Source organism: Pipra filicauda, unplaced genomic scaffold, assembly GCF_003945595.2.
Source record: "Pipra filicauda isolate LSUMZ 115617 unplaced genomic scaffold, ASM394559v2 scaffold295_size919547_pilon, whole genome shotgun sequence".
Classification (NCBI taxonomy): Eukaryota; Metazoa; Chordata; class Aves; order Passeriformes; family Pipridae; genus Pipra; species Pipra filicauda.
Window position 1 is genome coordinate 188,264 of NW_024104415.1, and position 20,028 is coordinate 208,291.

Genomic DNA, 20,028 nt, shown 5'->3' on the forward strand with positions numbered 1-20,028 from the left:
GTGCAGCTTGTGAAGGTGCTACCTGTCTGTCCCTGCTGTGCCCATGCCACACTGGCTATGACCTCCATTCCTTTTTTGTAGCAAACTGACCACCTGAGCCATCTGAGGGCCAAGAATTGCTCTCATATTTTGTATGTGCTGGTTTTGTTTAAGGTAAAATACAAACTGTTTGGGTACCAGTTGCTGTTTATACCTCGACTTGCCTTTGACCAAGTGTCAAATCCATTTTTCTTTCAAGGAACTATATGAAATTTCCAAGCTTTTCCTTCCTTTCTTGTTGCCCAGGGAAGCTGTGGCTGCCCAATCCCATGGCAGGGGGTGGGACTGGATGAGCTTTAAGGTCCCTTCCAACCAAACCATTCCATGTTTCTGTGTTAAGTAGGAGCCCATATATTTTGTCTGGGAGAGCTAAACCTGAGATTGTAATTTTTTTTGATGACTGTCACCCTGTCTGAGTATGTGCTTCACCCTGTGAAGTTTTGATGACCTTTAAGAGGAATCCAGTTGTTTGAATCCCAGCTCACAAATTATGTAATTCTCTGTGTGATCAGATAATCTTCCTCATCCCAGCCCTTCCCTTAGCAAAGCTTCTCTAATCTTTCACCATTCAGGTGTCTGGGTTTATCTCTGATCATCCTCAGGTTCTGCAGAACCTGTAAGAATCAGCATTTTGTTGGTAGGAAAAAAGTCCTGCCCCAAGAATGTGTGTTGTGGCCCTGGCAGTGAGGAAGAAGCAGGTGTGGGACTGCAGGAAGTGCTGTGTCATCTGAATTTCACTGGGGTTTGTTTTGTTTTTCACTATCTTTCAATCTTTGTGCCTTGCCTTCTTGAAAAGTGGGAGGAAATGAATTTAGAGTCTGAAAGGAGACAGATAAACAGCTCTGCTTGCCAAAACCTTCTGTTAATCTGAAGACCCAGCACCACAGGAGCAGCAAAATGTAAACCTGGCCATGCCTTGCCTGTGTTTCATGGGAGAGGAGGATCTCTAGGGGTGAGAGGGTCAATCAGCTCCTTGTACCACCCTGTGGCTTTAAACCTGCCCATGCAGAAGCCCAAATGTGTGGGAAAACAGCGACGTGGTGAAATGTGTGTCTCCCATTCCAAACCATACCAGAACTTGCACATTAAGATGCCTTTTAGGAATTTCTTTAAATAGTGGATTTCACACTGGATGAGGCTAAATAGCTATTTTTTAACCAGTGTGTAGGAAAAGCAAGCTCTATCCCATGCATCCCTGTGTCTTTATCCTCACCCCTGTCCACTGCCCATTTTTAACCCTGTTAATTCATACCTTGGCTATCAGGCTTTATCACTCTGGAACTGCTGGAGTATTTACCAGCAGTTTTGAAACACACAGTCATAGAACACAAAAAACTTGAGGTGGAAGAACTTGGTGTAAAAAGAAATCTCATACCCTGCCTATATTCCAGCAAAATGGATTAGACCCAAGTGCAACACTGAAAGAATATTTTTCTTTGCAATTTAATAACAAATTCAAAGCTTTGCTGCTTCTCAGCATTCCCTATTACCCACATATAACCAGCCACTGGGATACAGTTTATTTTTGGAGGTTTTGGGTGGTGGAGAGCAACTCTGTCATAAAAGATTGCGTGAATTACAAAATGTACAGGAGAAAAACAGCTCCGAGTGAGGCTCTCTGGAGTGTTTTTATTTGGTTTATTTTCCCTTGTCCCAGGTGTCAGATCTTTTATATAAAGGCACAAGAAAGAGTGAGTCAGATTTTAATAGTAACTTAGTCATGACTAAAGGAAGTGTTCAATTTTCTTGGTGGGCTCTTCAGAAGTGCAATCTACAGAACAAAACAAAAGATGACTTGTAGAATTATTCATATTCTGGTTAAATTTGCTTTGGCAAATCGATAAATATTTATAAAGGGAAGGAAGTTGTGGTATGAGAGGACTCAGGCTTTCACAGAAATTATCTGCAAGTCAGTCTGGTCCATCTCTCTATCTCTCATGTCCTGGTGTTGGTTCTAATACTAAAGTTCAGCAAAATTTAGGAGACATTCTTAGACTCTTATTCTTTCGGATTTGTTTTCCCAGAGAATGTGTGGATGTGGCACTTGAGGACATGGTTTAGTGGTGAACATGGTGGTGGATTGATGGTTGGACTCATTGGTCTTAAAATCTTTTCCCACCCTAATGAATCTGTGATCCTAAGAAGTTTTCTTGAATACTTATGAGTGTGTTTTTTCACTTCATTATGTATTTACTGATTTATTGATGTTACTTTGTGAACTGACATCTATTCAGGAGGCAAATACAGTGTGAGCTGGTTTGTGTTGGAATCTGTGCTTTATTAAGCACAAATCAGTTGTGTGCTTCGTTCTGCTGTTGATGTAACTGCCTTTTTTTTTCTTTCTATGAATTTTCTCCACATATTACAGGGGAATATGTATTTATTCATGTCATGTTGTCTGTGCATACATACCACTGTCATTGTCATCTTTACCTGCACGATATCTGGGACAGTATCATCCGATTCATTTTATAGCAGGGCTTTTTAGTTTCTCCTAGCTGTTGAAGATTGATAAAATCATTAAACTTATTCTAGAATTTTATTCTGCTGATGTAGCATGACTTTTATGCTGCTAATAGGACAGTGACTCTTGGAGGCAGAAGGCAAATGTTTCACAATGAGAACAATCAACCGCTGGAATAATTTTCCCAGGGAAGCAATGAATTCCCAACACTGGACACTTTTAAGGTTCAGCTGGAGAGGGTGCTGGGCCATCTTGTCTAGGCAGTGCTTTTGCCAAAAGAGGTTGGACCAGGTGATCCTTGAGGTCCCATCCAACTTTGCATTCTGTAATTCCATGCCTTTTCTCACGCCTGTGAGGTCATCTCATTGTACTGTCGATCTAAACCATGGGAGGTTTGCAGAGATGTAACATTGCCATGCTCTGTGCTACCACATGTCAGGGTTTTAACAGCCCTTCCACTGCTGCAAGATCTAAACCCACCCCGAGTGCTTAGAGAGTGTCCAGAGGAGGGCAGTGGAGATGGGGAAGGGCCTTGAGCGGAATAACAACAAAGATGGGGAAGGGCTCTGAGGGGAAACTGTGTGAGGAGAGGCTGAGGGCACTTGGTCTGTTCAGCTGGAGGAGACTGAGGGGAGACCTCATTGCAGTTACAACTTCCTTGGGAGGGGAAGAGGAGGGGCAGGCACTGATCTCTGCTCTGTGGGGACCAGGGACAGGACCCCAGGGAATGGCCTGGAGTTGTGTCAGGGAAGGTGTAGGTTGGATCTCAGAAGAAGGTTCTTCCCCCAGAGGGTGGTTGGGCACTGAACAGGCTCCCCAGGGCAGTGGTGATGGCCCCAAGGCTGCCAGAGCTCCAGGAGTGTTTGGATGATCCTCTGGGGCACCTGGTGTGACTCTTGGGGATGTGCAGGGCTGAGTGCTGAACTTGATGATCCTTGTGGGTCCTTTCCAACTCAGCAAATATGGTATTCTGTGAGATGTGTGGAGGCTGTTGTTGGAAGGAGAGGGCTCTGTCAGACCATAAATCTGTTTTTCCAACTCTGGCTCTGGTGAGTCAGAGATGGATGCTGGGGGGACATAGCCCTGGGGGGAAGTGTTGCAGAGTCCTTGTTACCTGTCCTTTGCTCCCTTTTGTGGAGGGAAGCTGTTGGAGTGCTTTAGAAGACAAATCCCTCAGCTCTTTTCCTTTGAATCCTCCAGCTCTATGTACTGGCACTGCTGAAATGGCAGTGAGTTTTGTCTGGCATGGATCTGAGCACTGGGAATGCTTTGGCTGGGATATGTGTGTGTTGGATGGGTGAGCCCTAAGGAAATGAAAACAACTGGAGGTGCCTGTGCTGCAACCAGAACTGCAGGAAGACAGCTACAGCAGTGTTAGAGCTTTATGTTAGAGTTTCCTTTGAGTTTGTTTTGTTTCCTATGTTTTCTCCCTTTTTTCCCCTCTGCTTTCAAGGGAATCAGGTTTGTTGTGGCACATGGAAGAGCAGATGAGCAGTTGGCTCCTTGAGACTGTGGTGTCTTCAGACTCAGGGGCTGTGCCTGAGAATTATAGTGAGCTTTGTCCTGATGCCTTTTTTTAATTTGAAGAGGTAGAGGTGCAAAATAGATGGTGTTTACCCTGAACACAGGCAGAATTTGTACCCTTGGTGGCCCAGTTGTGTTGTCCTGGAAGCCAAGCCAAGCTGCCATGTTTGAGTGTTCAGGCTCCTGAGTTCATTGTGGGGTGGGAAGGTTTTGTGCAACCAGCATTTGCTGTGTAAGATCCTTTAGTACCTGCTGCCAGGGCTTTGAACCTCATAGGAAAAGCAGGTGGTGCAGGTTTCCTGCTTTCCAGGACCCTGGCTACTGGCAGTGGCAGGGAAGAAGATTAGGTGCCTTATGTTCATGCTATGTCTGCTCCTCATCAGCTGATGGTGGCCAGGGTCTGGCAGCCCTGTTTTGCAGGAGATCTGAATTGCTTGTTGCTCTCCTGAAATTACACTGCATGGAGAGGTGAATGGAATACAGAAAAAGAGGGAGGTTGTGGACTCCCCATCCCTGGAAGTGTTCAAGGCCAGGCTGGATGGATCTCTGAGTGACCTGGTCTGGTGGGGGCTGGAATGGAATGGGCTTTAAGGTCCCTCCCAGCCCAAACCATTCCATGATTCTACAAAACCCCTTGATTTCTCAAAGTGAACAGCGTGTTAGAAATCTGACATCACCAAGCCTGAAACTGTTGCACAGCTTTTTGTGGTGGCTTCAGCAATGATGTTTATGAACAGGGGCCCTTCATCCATCTTCAACCTCAAATAAGAGATTTCCAAGAGGTTTTTCCCCTTCCAAACAGGAGAGAACATAAACCAGCACACAAAAAGTGGCACTCCAGCTCTACCTGTTCTTTGGGGGAAAAAAGGAAAATACAACTCTGTGTTCTCTCTATATAATCTTGAATGCTGCTTTTTTCTTAGCACTAAACCACAGCAATAAAAAGAAAGGGCCTGGGAACACTCCAAGGGAGGTTATTCCCATGTGCTGCTTTCTCCTGCTGCTTCAGCTACTCGGCTGAGCTTTATTCCCCTTCTCATTCCTGCTTTGTTCAAGGTGGCTGCAGTGTCACTTCTGCAGAAGGCTGTGATTTAGTGGCTGGAGTGTGTGTGACAGTGTAATAATAAATAATGTTTGGGAGTTGTCATTGAATTTTAGAATCACATTACAAATGCAAATTTCTTCTGTGAGAGCCACCTTAAGCTGTTCTTGGAGACCTTTTGTGCTGTACCTCTGAAAAGGGCTCAATTAAAGACATTTTAGAGAAAAACCTGTTAACTTTGGTCCCAGATTACTGGGCTGGTCTCAAGGCTGGCTTAGATTGCAGAGCCTTAGGAATGCTGGTTGCTCTCAATATGATTTTGCTAAATATTGAATTGGCCTTTCACAGTTACAGAGCTGCACTTGCAGAACATCTGCTGCCTATGTTTTATGGAAAACCAGACAGACAAGAGGAAACAGCCTCAACTTGCACCAGTGGAAGTTAAGATTAAATATTATGGAAAGTTTTTTCATGGAAAGGGTTGTAAAGCACTGGAACAGGATGCCCAGGGAAGCCGTGGAGTCACCATTGCTGGACATGTTCAAAACATGTGGATGTGGCACTTGAGGACATGGTTTAGTGATGAACATGGTGGTGCTGGGTTGAGGGTTGGACTTGATGATCTTAAAGGTCTTTTCCAACCTTAACAATTCCATGATTCTGTGAAAATGGGCAGCAAGTTATAAATCAGCTGTGATGGTGATGGTTAGTTTGTCATCAAAGCCAGTTTGTTATTCAGAAATATGTTTTTTCTTTCAGATTGCCCATCTGAAGAAATTGGATTTAACAACACGAGCTTTTTATAACGAGGTGCACTTCAATCTTGATAATGAAGAAAAGCAGAAGTGTCATGACAGTAACTGCAGATGAGGTGAGTTTCTTCTGAAGATATGTTTTATTTTCCCCAGTACTTCATGAAAACGATAAAAAAGCTGTTTTTGTCTTATTTCAGAAATATGAGCTGATTCTGCTTTGAGTGCTCTTTGATAATCCTGGAAGATTATTATTTAATAAGCAGAAAATAAGCATAGCATATTTAAAAATGAACAAACCAACCCCCATGACAGGTTTAGAGGAGTCTTACATACCATATACTCTGTCTTTGGTCAGTGTAGTGTGGGCAGCCAGCTGGGAATGTTGGTGTGACTTACGGAATATCTGTTCTGGATCCCACCTTTACTCGTATGCTGCACTTACATGCTTATGAGTGTTCCACTGTCTCTCCCCACTGCAGTTGCTGAACACTTAATGTGATGATAAATGTGTTATTCCATCTCTACGCTTTCTAATCATCATGGTAATCCCCTATTAATTAAACTCCAGTTCCCATTCTCTGGAGAAATGTATCACTTTGTAATGATGGCCTGATAAACAGTCTTAATTGGCCTGTTTGTCACAGCTGAGGCTCTCAAAAAACAGGAAATCAGGTGGAATGTAAAGGAAAACACAGTGGATGAGCCAAACCTAAGAGTTAGAGTAACCTGTAGCACTCCTCCAGTAAATAAGTGTTTATTTTGCACTCTTAGAGCACGTGTTGCACTGCTCATAGTCAGTTTGCCTGAGCATGAGGCTGAGTTTGCTCAGTCCTCACTGACTTTAATGAAAACAGGCATCTGAAATCTAATGGGAAGCTGAAAAACTCTTCTGGACACTTCTTGAATAATAACAAATAATTAAGTAGTCCTATGAAGACTATTAATAAGGGCAGGTTGAGTCAGATCCTCATACAGAAGGCAAGGCTTTCCTTTCTGGAATTCCTAAGAGTGTTTTTGACCTGATTTTGTGCAGTGGAAGAACCTGTGAGGCAACAGAGGCCTTTGCAGTTCATAGAACCACAGAATCATTTAGGTTGGAAAAGACTGCCAAGATCAAATCCAACAAGCTGTTCCTGGAAAATTAAACCTCACTCATTTTCTCTGTAGTCCCCCAGTGCTGGCTGGAAGAGCACAGTTTATGGGGGAAATGAACCAAGGGATTTGGGGAGATGGTAAAGTGGGTTTGGAAAGGTCTGTGGAGGGTGGAAAGAGCAGGGTGGAGATCAAAATTCAGAGGGAGGTAGAAAAAGAAGATAAATGTGGCCATAAATATATAAATATATGTATATATATATATATATACACATACATATACACCGATCAAAATAACCCTCCAGCTTCTATTGATAGCTCATCACATGGAATACAGAAATAGCCTCGTTTATATTGGACAGCTATATTTGAGTAGCTAAATTCTCTGGGTGAGACCAAAACTGACAACCAGCCCTCCTGCAGCTCTGTTCTGCTGCAACTTCTGGCTGCGTTTGACAGCTAGTTCTGTGATCACGGGGATGCTTTTAAATAAAAACCTGTAGAAACTAGAAGAGGAAAAACTGCTTCAGTTGATCAAAACCTTTTTTGGAGACTATTTCTACCAGCAATGTCAGACATAGGGCAGAGTGCTTTTCTCTGAAGGGGAAGTGCTTAATTACATTAGAATGAAATGTTGAATTTAGTTGAGACAAGTTCTGAATGAATTTTCAAGTGCACTCACAACTTGATAAAATAACACAGGGCTCTCAGACTCTGCCAAGCCTTCAGAAGAACAATTGGAGAAAAATTGCATGTGTTTTATCTTCATGGAGGAAAACATTTATTTGCAGAACTTCAATGACTTCTTGTCTCTACAGAACTCTCTGGATTACCTGGAGTGTGGGCTGAGTAAGTCCTACAGCACTTCCACCCACGCTCTGGGCATTGACCTGTGGAGAGGGAGAAGATGCTGCTCTGGTAATTTGCAGTTACCACCATTGTCCCAGAGACAGACAGAGAAGGCCAGGACACCTGACAGAGACATTGTCTGTAGACCGACAACTCTGCCTCTGCTGACACCTCCAAGTATTGCAATCACCACTTATCAAGACTGGTAAGTTATTTTCCCTTGTTGTAAATCTCATGTAATTGTGGTTTTATTACCTTTTTTTAGTTTTTTTCTTTTTTTTTTCCTTGGAGTTGGCTTCTTTCATTATTTTTTTTAAGATAGATAATTATCTATGTTAATCAGTACTGTTGAACTCTTATCAGTTGGTTTGTCATCCATGTAACTTTACAAAGTTCTTGCCTTTTCTTTGAAATTCTACTTCTGTTAAAATCCCTCGTGAAACTTTTGTGTCATAAATTCTGATCTTGGCCAGAGGATTGTGTTACTAATTTTCCACCCACACAAGAGTTCAGGATGGTAAAAGACAACAGACTGAGGGAAAAGGCTTTTACTCTGGCTATTTCCTGTCCATGTGTTTGAAAAAAGACTTGGAAAAGCCCATTTGAATCTAATGTTAAACTCAAGATAAGTCCCAAAGAAACCATCAGAGAGCTGATTACAAGGGACTTGCTAAGAAGTGAGTTCTTAAATAGGAACTGGTGTTAAGTGCCAAAAAAAAGGAAATTAATCTGGAGTCAGGAGAGGAGGCAAAGCCCTGAGTGTCCATGTGTTGGAATTGCAAGGATGGATTTAATGGCAAAATAAGGTTGGCTGTCCTGCTTGTCATACAAATCTTGAAATGACATTAATGCAGCCTTACAACCTGTAGTTTCAGCTTCAGGTTTCAAGTGAGCTTTAGATTCTAGTTTATAAATTTTCCACTCTCAGTTTTGTTTTCTGATTGCAAGACATGTTCACATCATTATTTCCAACTTGGAATCTGGTTTTAGCTTCTGTTAAGCTCAGCACTTTTCAGTTTGTGTTTGAACAATTACAGAGGACATCCCAAATTCATTTGTTAGAGTCCTTTAAAAAGAATGTTCCTGTTGAAAATAGGATTTATAAACTCTGCACTTGAATGAATAGCTGAGATACAGAAATCAGGGAGGAATTAGCAGGAGCTTTTGTTCAGGTTTTGTGCTTAATTGCTGTGATAAATTTAACAAAATGAGTTATCTAATTTTAGATGGATTGTGAATTTTGACGATAAAAGGGTTGGTTTACCTTTGGGAGCATTGTCCAAGTGTTCCCTTGTGTGTGTGTGCAGCAATTTGCAATCCTGACAGTCAGGCCATTGAGAGCCTCTTTACAAGGTGGGATTGGAAGAATAAGATCTTTGAATACACATTAGTCCCTGATTTAGGAGAAATGCAAGCGAATTGCAATGGATTTATCATTAATTTCCTTGGAACACAAGGGGGCATTGCTGCTCCTCTTTTTCAGTACAGCCAGAATCGATGGATGAGGATCTTTTCTTGAGCTGGGTGTGCTCCAGTCCCAGAGAAACCCCTGATAACACATTCTCAGGTTATTGCTATTTCTTCACTGTAAAAATCCCAGTTTACTGAAGGGACTGGGAGTTGCTGGTCAGTGTGACTGGTGATGCAGAGCTGTTCCAACAGGACCTCACCTGGAATATTGGGGCAGTTTGCGGCACCACAATATAAGGAAGATATGAAGCCATTAGAGAGTGTCCAAAGGAGGGCAGTGGAGATGAGGAAGGGCCCTGAGGGGAAGCCGTGTGAGGAGCAGCTGAGGGCACTTGGTGTGTTCAGCTGGAGGAGACTGAGGGGAGACCTCATTGCAGTTACAACTTCCTTGGGAGGGGAAGAGGAGGGGCAGGCACTGATCTCTGCTCTGTGGGGACCAGGGACAGGACCCCAGGGAATGGCCTGAAGTTGTGTCAGGGAAGGTTTAAGTTGGATCTCAGGAAAAGGTTCTTCCCCCAGGGGGTGGTTGGGCACTGAACAGGCTCCCCAGGGCAGTGGTCACAGCACCAAGGCTGCCAGAGCTCAGGGAGTGTTTGGATGATCCTCTGGGCACCTGGTGTGACTCTTGGGGATGGTCCTGTGCAGGGCTGAGGGTTGGACTGAATGATCCTTGTGGGTCCCTTCCAACTCACATATTCTGGGATTCTGTGGTTCTGTTTTTGCATCGCCCTCACCATTCTGACCAGTGAGATTGGCTGCTCTTACAGCTGGGCAGGAGACTGGTCTGAACTTTTCCATTTTCTGTTTAAGTTCTAGTCCTTGAGGGTTTTTCCCTAGTTTAGCGCTGATCCCTACCCATGCCAGGCAGTTCCTTCGCTATGCAATTCCCAGTTATTTGGGGCCTGACTAGACTCTCAGGGAGCACAGTCATAGAACCACAGAATTGTCAAAGTTGGAAAAGACCTTTAGTATCATCAAGTCCAACCTTTAACCAGCATCACCATTAACCCATATCCCCAAGTGCCACATCCACATGTTTTTTGACCCCTCCAGGGATGGTGACTCCCTGAGTAGCTGTGCCAAGGCTGGACAACAGTTCTCATCAAGGAATTTTCCCTAATAACCAACTTAAACCTCCCCTGGCACAGTTTGAGGACGTTGCCTCTCATCCTGCCCCTTGTTCCCTGGGAGCAGAGCCTGACCCCCACCTGGCTCAACCCTCCTGTCAGGGAGTTGCAGAGAGCGAGAAGGTCCCCCCCCTCATGACTGAGATGTTTTTGGAGCAGGATCTGGTCCCCAAACTCTTTGGGTTTCTACATCATGGCTCAGTTCTGCATGAAGTACACCCCAGACACAGGTTAAATTTGTATAATCCCGGTATTTGTGGTTGCCTTGGAACAGCTTTGGAATGAGATGAGCATTAAGAGACTGAGTGAGTGGGCAATAAAGGAAAATTTCAGTGTGGATAAATATAAAGTGATATCACTGAGCAGGAAAGAATTGGAGCTGAAAACCAATGTTGCCCTGCAGGAACAAGATCCTGGATGTGGGATAGAAGTCCAATAGATGTGCAGTTTGACAATCTGAATGGAGAAGACTTATAAGCTTCTTTTGCCCAAATTTTGTTCATATTTTCATAAAACTTGTTAAAATGTTTTCCACCATCCTGCTCCGTATTTTATAACTAAAGCTTTGCGATAAGAAATCTGGGCAAGAGTGAAGAGAGAGGGTGTGAAGAATATATTTGTAGCTACACTTAGAGCATCCAAAATAGTTCTCTTCCCTATTTTTTTGATACTTTCCAGCTCCTGGGATGGGTTTGAGAGCTGGAGGCTCATTTCCACTCTTTCCACACATTTTATTCAGGTGTGTGGAGATATTTTGACAGTTTTGCAGCAAATTTCTCTGTTGAAACAAAAATAAGTTCTGTGATGTGTCCCAAAGCATAAGGAAAAAAGAGTTATATGAAGAGTTGATATGGTTAATATTGAATATTGGAGTTTTTCAAAGCTTAGAGGTTCTGTTAAATATTTAGACTGTGGTATTAAATGCTTTATTAAATACATGTTTGTGTGACTGTGAATTTGCCATTTGTCCATGAGCAGATCTATGGCTTGTCTCTTCTGAAAGAATTTTATTGGGCAGGTCAGAATTTAAGAGGAAAATACTAAAGGATTGATCCTATTCTCCACATCCACCTCAAAACCTTCCTGGAGTGCGTTTTTCAGGTGTACAAGTGGATTATGACGAGGGTTGATGTATTGAGTGGCAGATCTACTCTTGTATCTGCTCCTGTAGTACTGCTCCTTGTTCTCCAGATGGTGATCGTGGGCAGCAAATTAAATGCAACGGCAGAAACTAAATAAAACAAAAATTCAGTGTAATTTTGGGCAACTGAAACCTTCAGCAAAAATGCTGAGTTCAGCCAGAGCCGGCTCGTAGTCCCTGGGAAACTGTTAGTAATTAATTGAGGGATAGATAAGATGGGAATTAATTGAGGGATAGATAAGGTGGGAATTAATTAAGGGGTAGATAAGGAAAGTTAGAAAGATAAATTGGTGGAGATTTGCATGGAGAATTAAAAGGATAACAAAATTATTATTGCTAGTAAACCAAGCAGAAGGTAATTTGCCCAAATATTCCTTTACATATTTGAAACCTGTAAATCCTATGGGATAAAAGGAAATATTTTGGATAATAGGAAGCCTTAACAGGAATGGTGGGATGAATCCCAGGAGTTCAGAAGGAGATGATGCTTTGGAGAAGTATGGGGCTTTTTTTTTAATTTTGTTTTGTGTTTTAGATGTTGTTTCAGACCCTGGGATAGCACCCTGTGAAATAGGTTAAAGTCTTATTTCTTAGATAATTGCAAATTCAACTAGAGAAGAACCAAAGGAATATCCTGCAAGCTTGGAATAGAAAAAAAAATAATAGATGAGCTGGCTTACCATATGATGTGAAAAATAAAAACTAGAGGAAAAAATACTTAAACCCACATTTTTAGGTTTTATACTGATATTTGAAATTATTTAAAACACAGAATGGTTGAAGTTGGAAGGGACTTCTGGACATCACCTGCTTCAAAATGTTATTTATTTCCATAAATCCCATCAGTTTTCATGGTAATGAAGCAGGATCAGTTATTCTGATTGAACACACTTCATGGATTTCAAAAGCCTGCATCACATTTCTGTGGGGCATTTCCTTACTTTGGAAAAGGAGGTCAGCTCTACTCATCAGAACATCTCATTTATTCTGTGGGGGAAAAAGGTTTTAATTATGCTGTGCATAATTAAAATAATATACATTATGATGGAAAATGTATATGAAACCTTTGTTTTGAAAAAGGCTTACTGTGATTTGTCCTAACGATATAAAAGGTGTCTTTGAAGAGATCTGGAAACAGCCCTAAAGGATTTTGCTTGCTCAGTGACTTTTTTATGGTTTTAATAGGTAAAAATATTACCTGGTCCATTTAGGGATGGTGAAAATATTACCTGGTCCATTTAAGTATGGCTTTCTCCTGGTGCTGGACACTGGATTTGGTGGGAGCTTGGAGTGCTGGGGATCCCTCAAGATAATCCCTGAAAGCTGAAAATGTTCTGTTTGGAGGTTGTTCCTACGTTGTCTGCAGGTGGATCAAAGAAGTTACATAAAGAGGCTTAAATCTGTTTGAGCCCACCAAGGTGGGAAAGGAAAATTCCTTGACTTTATTGTCAGTCATTTTAATACCTCCCAAAGATGTGGCAGAGGAAATGCCAATAGATAATTTAGAGAAATATCTTCTCTAAAATATTGCTATTTTTTCCCTTAGTAAGATGTAACCCACTAGAGAATATCCCATCCTTGCTGACTTTTTGGATTGGTGGTTCTTCCTGATGAGGATCAGTCAAAGAAATCCAACTAAACCATGGTGGTGTTGGCACCCCCGGGGAGCTGCTCCCCTGGCTCTGGTTTGGGGGGTCACTACTGGACCCCCAACCCCATCTAATATTATGCAACAAATCCTGGAGATCTGTTTATTAAAATAAATCCCAGGAATCCTTTCTATTGGGAAAAAATAGTGGGCAACCCAAATATCCAGAGGTCAATGCTCGCCCATTGTGTGGGTGGTCAGTGCAAATGCCAACCTGTCCAAAAAGGAGCTGCTGCACAGATAATTTGTGTATCTCTGACTTAGCCCTGGAGTTATTTTCTGAGCTGAAAATACCCAGATAAGTGTTTTGTCTGCCTATATTTAGACATTGTCTGTTGCCATCAGTTTTTGAAGCTCTCGGATCTTCTTCTCTGTTGGCACATTTTTTTATTTTCCTGTTTTCTTGAAAGCCTAAATAGAATAACTATTATTTGTATGGGATGTAGTTAGTGTAGAGGAATTTTGTTAATGTTGGATTTGTCACAGGTTTTGAATTAAAATTATAATTATTCAATAAATGTCTTTTTGTACACAATTTATATTTTATTGCTGTAATATTATCCTTGAATTCATTTCCACTTATTTTAGTCAAAATTATAACATCCCCCTTTGGTGTGAATTGCAAGATGAGCCCAGTAATTTTATTGAGGATGATTCTGAAGTTTGGTGCTGCAAGGTTTGCCTGGAGATGCAAGTCTTCAAAACAGAGGTAGCTGTAGGCACACAAAAAAGGCTTTTCATGATTAAATTATAATTATATACCTCAATCCAGCATGCGACAAGACAGCTTGAAATGTATGTGGAATGGAAAAAAATGAATCACTCTTAATCAGCAAAAGACAAAGAAGCTTCTGAAATATTATGTTCAAACTTCATCCTCCCAAGAATATAAAATAAATGAAGATTATGGAAATACCGTTGATAGAAAAGCTGAATCAGACAATAATTTGACATGATTTTCTTTTAAGCTTCTGACTAATGATAACTTCATTTGAAAGGCAAGATCTGACACAGTTTGTTGTGTTACCTGGAGAACTCCAGGTGGTTCTCAGCTGATCTGTGACATTCCATCCCTATAAGTGTTCAAGGCCAGGTTGGACAGGGCTTGGAGCAACCTGGGATAGTGGAAGGTGTCCCTGCCCATGGCAGGGGATGGAACTGGAAGAGCGTTAAGGTCCCTCCCAACCCAAACCATTCTATGATTAGATAAGTTTTTGTTCAGTATTTGGACTCATTCCTCCAGAATAACAAGTGACAGGACAAGAGGAAAAGGCTTCAGGTTGCACCAGGGGAGTTTTAAATTGAGTATTAGGGAAATTTTTTTATGGAAGGGGTTGTTCAGCCCTGACATGGGCTGCCCAGGACAGTGGTGGAGTCCTCATCCCTGGAGGTGTTAAAACCATGTAGATGTGGCACCTGAGGACAGGATTTAGTGGTGAACATAGTGGTGGTGCTGGTTGATGGTTAGACTTAATGATCTTAGGGGTCTTTTCTGACTCTTAACAGTTCTGTGATTCTGTGATTTCCCTGGAAAAAATTCAACCAAATTCACTTATATATAAATCACATTTCTAAATACTTGTAACCAAACTACTGACTCAGTTTACCAGATTAGTCATGATCTGTATCCACCAGGCACTGGGGGAGTCAGATGCCTTCAGACCTTCTCTTACATGTTTTCAGTAGCTATGTCAAGACTTCCTAGAATATTTTTAAACTTCCATTTTGTAGGAATTCCCTCCTGGGTCCTTTGAGCACAGACCCTGCTAACACTGAGAGTGTCACTGGGATGAATTAGGGGACAAGGACATGGTGTTGACCAAGGCCAACAGCAGAGGACATGTTCTTGCCCTGACTGCTGCTCCATGGGCTCGTTACCCATTGTTGGACACTCTTTCCATGAAGAAAAACATGAGACTTGTTATAAACTTGGCCACAGCCACCTCCTCTCTGACCCTGTTTTTATTGGCACTGGCAGTGAGCTGCTTTCTAGGATTTTTGGCTGGGATTTTATTCCTTTAATTAAGCCGTAATGGACAAAGCTATGTGGGAATCCTGACAATTGAGCAACTGCATTTTCTGTTCTTTCCCAGCACCAAAACCTGAGGCACCTGGCAAAGCTGGAGGTTCCAACCCTGCTGTTGAACAGGAGATGGAGTGAGCTTTACCTGTCTTTGTCAGGAGTTCCTTAGGGAAAAATAACTATAAATAAATGAACTTGTAAACATGGTACTGTTTAACCTGAGAGAGATGATAAGGTGTAGTTGGTCTGAAACACAAAGAAATCCAAATAACTGGCATATAAACTGTTTTGTGAGTCAACTGCTGCAGAACTAAGAGGCTGGAAGAGCAAAATACAAAACCTAAGCAGACTTGGATTAATGTGGATTTTTCTGTTCCTGCTCAGCCACCACAGGTGAGACCAATATCAGAGAAATATGTGGGCTCATGAAAATGATTTAAATCCTTTTGCTGAAAGGAAGAGGGCAGTCCAAGGCTAAGCATTCCTTTTTGTCCCCTTTCCATTGCCTCTGTGAGTGGGGGTGCTGCCAACCAACCCAAACTGTAGCTTTTCATGGGAGTGTGTGGCAGGATGCAAAAATGACCTGATAAAGTGGGAGCCCGAATTGCTTCTACAGGATTATCGGGCAGCAGTGAGAACATTGCTCTGCCAGAGCAATATTGATTTTTTTTCTTACTTGTCACTGTTTTACAGAATCACAGAATCATTTAGGTTGGAAAAACCTCTCAAACCATCGAGTCCAACCACGCCCCAGCACTGCCAATCCCACTACCAACCCATGTCCCCAAGTGCCACATTCACATGGCTTTTAAATCCCACCAGGGATGGGGACTCCCACTGCCCTGGGCAGGCTGGACAACCCTTTTGGAGAAGAAATTTCCCCCAATATCCAACCTAAACCTCCGCTGGCACAACTTGAGGCCATTTTCCCTTGTTCTGTCATTTGTTACCTGGGAGAAGACACCAACACCCGTTTTCATTTTCATTTTACATGAAAATTACAGATACATTTGTAATTTTATAACATTTTTAATGATGTTTGCATTTTTTATTTAGCAAGGACTAAGTTACACTGGGTGATATTGGCCAGTAGCTGTGGTGCCCATAGTTGCCTCTGGCTATGGGCACAGAGTGACTCAGCATTGTGGAGAGCAAAGCCCTGGTCAGGTGAGCAAAGCCCTTATTTCACAGAATCACAGAATGTTCTGAGTTGAAAGGGACCCACAAGGATCATCAAGTCCAACTCTTAAGTGAATGGCCCGTGAGATGATGAAGCCCACAACCTTGGTGTTATTAGCATCAGGCTATAACCAACTGAGCTTATCTCAGGCCCTGACTTGGTGAGCAGAGCCCTGATCCTGATCTCTGCTCTGTGGGGACCAGGGACAGGACCCCAGGGAATGGCCTGAAGTTGTGTCAGGGCAGGTTTAGGTTGGATCTCAGAAGAAGGTTCTTCCCCCAGAGGGTGGTTGGGCACTGAACAGGCTCCCCAGGGCAGTGGTCACAGCACCAAGGCTGCCAGAGCTCCAGGAGTGTTTGGATGATCCTCTGGGGCACCTGGTGTGACTCTTGGGGATGGTCCTGTGCAGGGCTGAGGGTTAGACTGAATGATCCTTGTGGGTCCCTTCCAACTCAGCATATTCTGTGATTCTGTGATCTGGTGAGCAAAGCCCTAATCCTGGCTGTCAAATGCAGGTGACTCATGGGAGATGAGGTGTTTAGTCACAGGCGAATTCCTGGCAGAGGCAGGTGCACCTGCTGCTGATCACAGTCACAGAAGTGAGTAAAATGAATAAATAACACACTGACAAATCAAACAACAGCCTGGGGAAAGCTGAGCCAGCCTGTCCAGGCCAATATATTTTTAGAGATTCCTTCATACTGCATCTCTGTAGGAACATAAAGCCTCTTCTCAGCAGGATGGGTGAAATTTTAACACTTTTTTCCATTGGCTTCTCTTTTCTCAGGAGTCACCCCGAAGGTCTCTGCCTGTGAGGAATAAATTGGCTTATTGAATTAATTTGTAAAATATTAATCTATAGCTGGGAAATGAGAAAATAATCATAAGTAATACAGATTGGTCTGACATATGTGATTACTCACTATGGATAATATAGAAGGCATTTAAATGTTCTCTGAGAATAAATCAAGCACAATTAAAGTTGCTAAGCAAATTCCCATCTTACATCATGCCTCTTTGGCTTATATAATTTTATAATAAGTGTAAAAAACCATACATTTGTAAATATATAAATGATAGAAATATAAGTTTACATATAAAATATAAAAAGTATAAGTGAGATATTTTATTTTCTCAGATGTATCTGCTAAGAGGTAACAGTATAAATACCTGTAAGAAAAAGTAGCCCGGTAAGAGTTTGTACTTTTTTTGTTTAAATACTAAAAATTGCAAGGAAGCCAGATCAATCTTGTCTTGTGTGTGGTGTGATTTACTATGGAAAAACTGTACCAAATCCAGTTTAGGACTAAACAGCACGTGAAAGGCACCAGGGTTACTGTTATTACTGACTCTTTCATGCGTGTTCTAAATGCAAATAATTTTCCTGTGGGAGAGAACACCTTGTAGAGCTCTGCTCAAACACTGCAGTGACCTGCTTGACGTAGATGACAAAGTCAGTGTGAACAGATGAGCATCCAACCACTCAAAACTCTCAAGGTGTCTTTCCTAAAGATGGAATTCAGTTTTTGTGACTAAACTTAAAAGTATTCTGGAGTTTCTTGACCTTGTTAGAGGTAGGGAATGTTTTAAAGGGCTAAAAACTTACAGAATCATATACAGAGGCTGCAAGTACTGGTTGTTAAACCAGAAATTAATATACAAGCTGCCTATTGAATGAGGAATAGTCTTGTTTAACGGCAACTGGATGCTATGGACTGGGAAGAGCTCAAAAGGTGGCCTTTTATTTAGAGTGAGTGCTGTCCAACCTCTGCTGAGCTCAGAGGGGTGGGTAATGTCATAGAATCACGGATTGGTTTGGGTTGGGAGGGACCTTAAAGCTCATCTCATTCCACCCCCTGCCATGGGCAGGGACACCTTCCACTAGCCCAGGTTGCTCCAAGCCCCGTCCAACCTGGCCTTGAACACTTCCAGGGATGGGGCAGCCACAGCTTCCCCGGGCAACAACATCAGCATCTCTTCACAGCTTCAGATAATGTTTCTTTGCTGTTCCATTTAAGCCCTGAGTTTGTATTGTGTGTTTTGGAAGGTTGATCTCCATGCTGTGTTGTGGCTTTCCTTTACTGCCTTGTAGAAAGATGTGGCTGATCAAAAGCATCTCCAATTACAATGGTGAATTCTTATTATTCAGGTTAAATTACTATTTTAATGCCTCACAGTTTGGGATGATAGTTTAAAATGCCAATCATAGTTCTGTATTTAAGTCAATGCTTTAAGCAAATTTGCTGCTACTCTGAGGGAACTAAAAGTGAAAACGGGACTAGGATGGGGTAGAATTAACTAACACTGACTTTACCCCTCATGGAATTAGTAGCACTCACTGGTGGGAGGGACATAATATATCTCTTGGTTGTGATGGAAAGGAAATCAAGAAGGCCGGAAGTATGTTTTGTATTGTTTTCTCTTGTGTCTGTTCTTCAGCTCGTGCTCCTTACCCTTCTTTTCCCTTTTCCTCCGCTTCTGTTGTGTCTAGAAAGCTACTCCATCACTGCAAAGATTTAAGTTCTCTGCCACAAACACATCCTTCTGTGTAGGACTGCCTGTACAGCTGCTTTTTATTTTCTTGGAATCTCCTCCATGTTTTAACAATGCTGCATCCAGCTCTCCTTTTCTTATCATTGTCACCTTCTCAGCTCTTTCTTACCAGCCATTGCTCTGACTGAAAGCCTTGCCTGTCATTCCCTATCCTTACATTTTAATCCACTGTGACTTCTGTTTTCATATTAAAGCACCATTCCTTGGCATCTGTTTTCCTGGCTGCTTCCCTTTCTACAGCTTCCAGTTCACTGATGTATTTTTTTGTGTTGCTCTAGACATTTCTGTGTTGTTTGATTCGCTGCTCCCCCCTCACATCTTTGCCTGTCTCCCATTCCCTGGGTTGCTCTTATTTTTTCCCAGTGCTGGCTCATCTTGGCAATTACATCTTCTGCCTTAGGCATTGAACCAGAGATCACATCTATGTCAGTCCTGTGACATTTCCACTGCAAATTTATTCCCTCCTCTACTGCTGTCTTTGTAACCGAGTTCTTTTCCAGTACAAATGACTTTTCCAGTACAAATGACTTTTCCAGTACAAATGACTTTTCCCATGTTCTTGAATCTCTGTTCTACTTTCTCATTTCCTTTGTTTTGTCCAGTCACATTGGTTTAGTCCAAGAGAAAATTGTCAATTCATAACTTTTTTCTCCCTTACTTGGTTTACTTTTCCCTTTTCCTCAAAATCCTGTTCTTCTGCCCTTTCACAAAACCAGACATTCCTGAACTCCCCTTTTCCTCTAAACTCATCACTTGCTTCAGTGACCCAGTTCCAATTTCTGGTCTCCTGCATGGCCACACCTACTCTGACCAACCCTTTTATTTCCTAATGGGAATGTGCTTTAGCTGACCCATTGGAGAGGAACAGTGATTTCACTGCCTCTTCTTTAGGATCATGTTCATCTCTCTCTGAGCTAATGGAGCTACTTGGCTTCTAGAGTTTCTCTCCTGGATGTCCATTCATAGATCCTTTCCCGATACATCTTCTGTCTGGTACATTTGGCAGAAATCCATGTTAAGTAGGGACAGTGCTGTGAAATTCCATAATGTTGCTGGCTTAATAGTGGGTTTTTTCACATCAAATGTGTTTAAATTATAGTCTAAAAGAAAAATATTGGCTT

The 20,028-nt window shown here is 42.1% G+C and overlaps 1 protein-coding gene across 2 annotated transcripts in view; it reads left to right on the forward strand.

The window, feature by feature from the left end:
* PDE4B (phosphodiesterase 4B) overlaps positions 1-20,028 on the forward strand; it is a 197,714-nt gene that overhangs the window by 19,272 nt on the left and 158,414 nt on the right. Inside the window, exons 2-3 of one of the 2 annotated variants that reach the window (XM_027719023.2) lie at positions 5,829-5,940; positions 7,735-7,970. In XM_027719023.2, the coding sequence (XP_027574824.1) occupies positions 5,899-5,940; positions 7,735-7,970 (278 nt within the window). In that variant the 5' untranslated portion in view covers positions 5,829-5,898. Of the gene's footprint in view, positions 1-5,828; positions 5,941-7,734; positions 7,971-20,028 lie in introns of those variants that run through there. The other variant, XM_027719025.2, reaches the window with a different exon arrangement.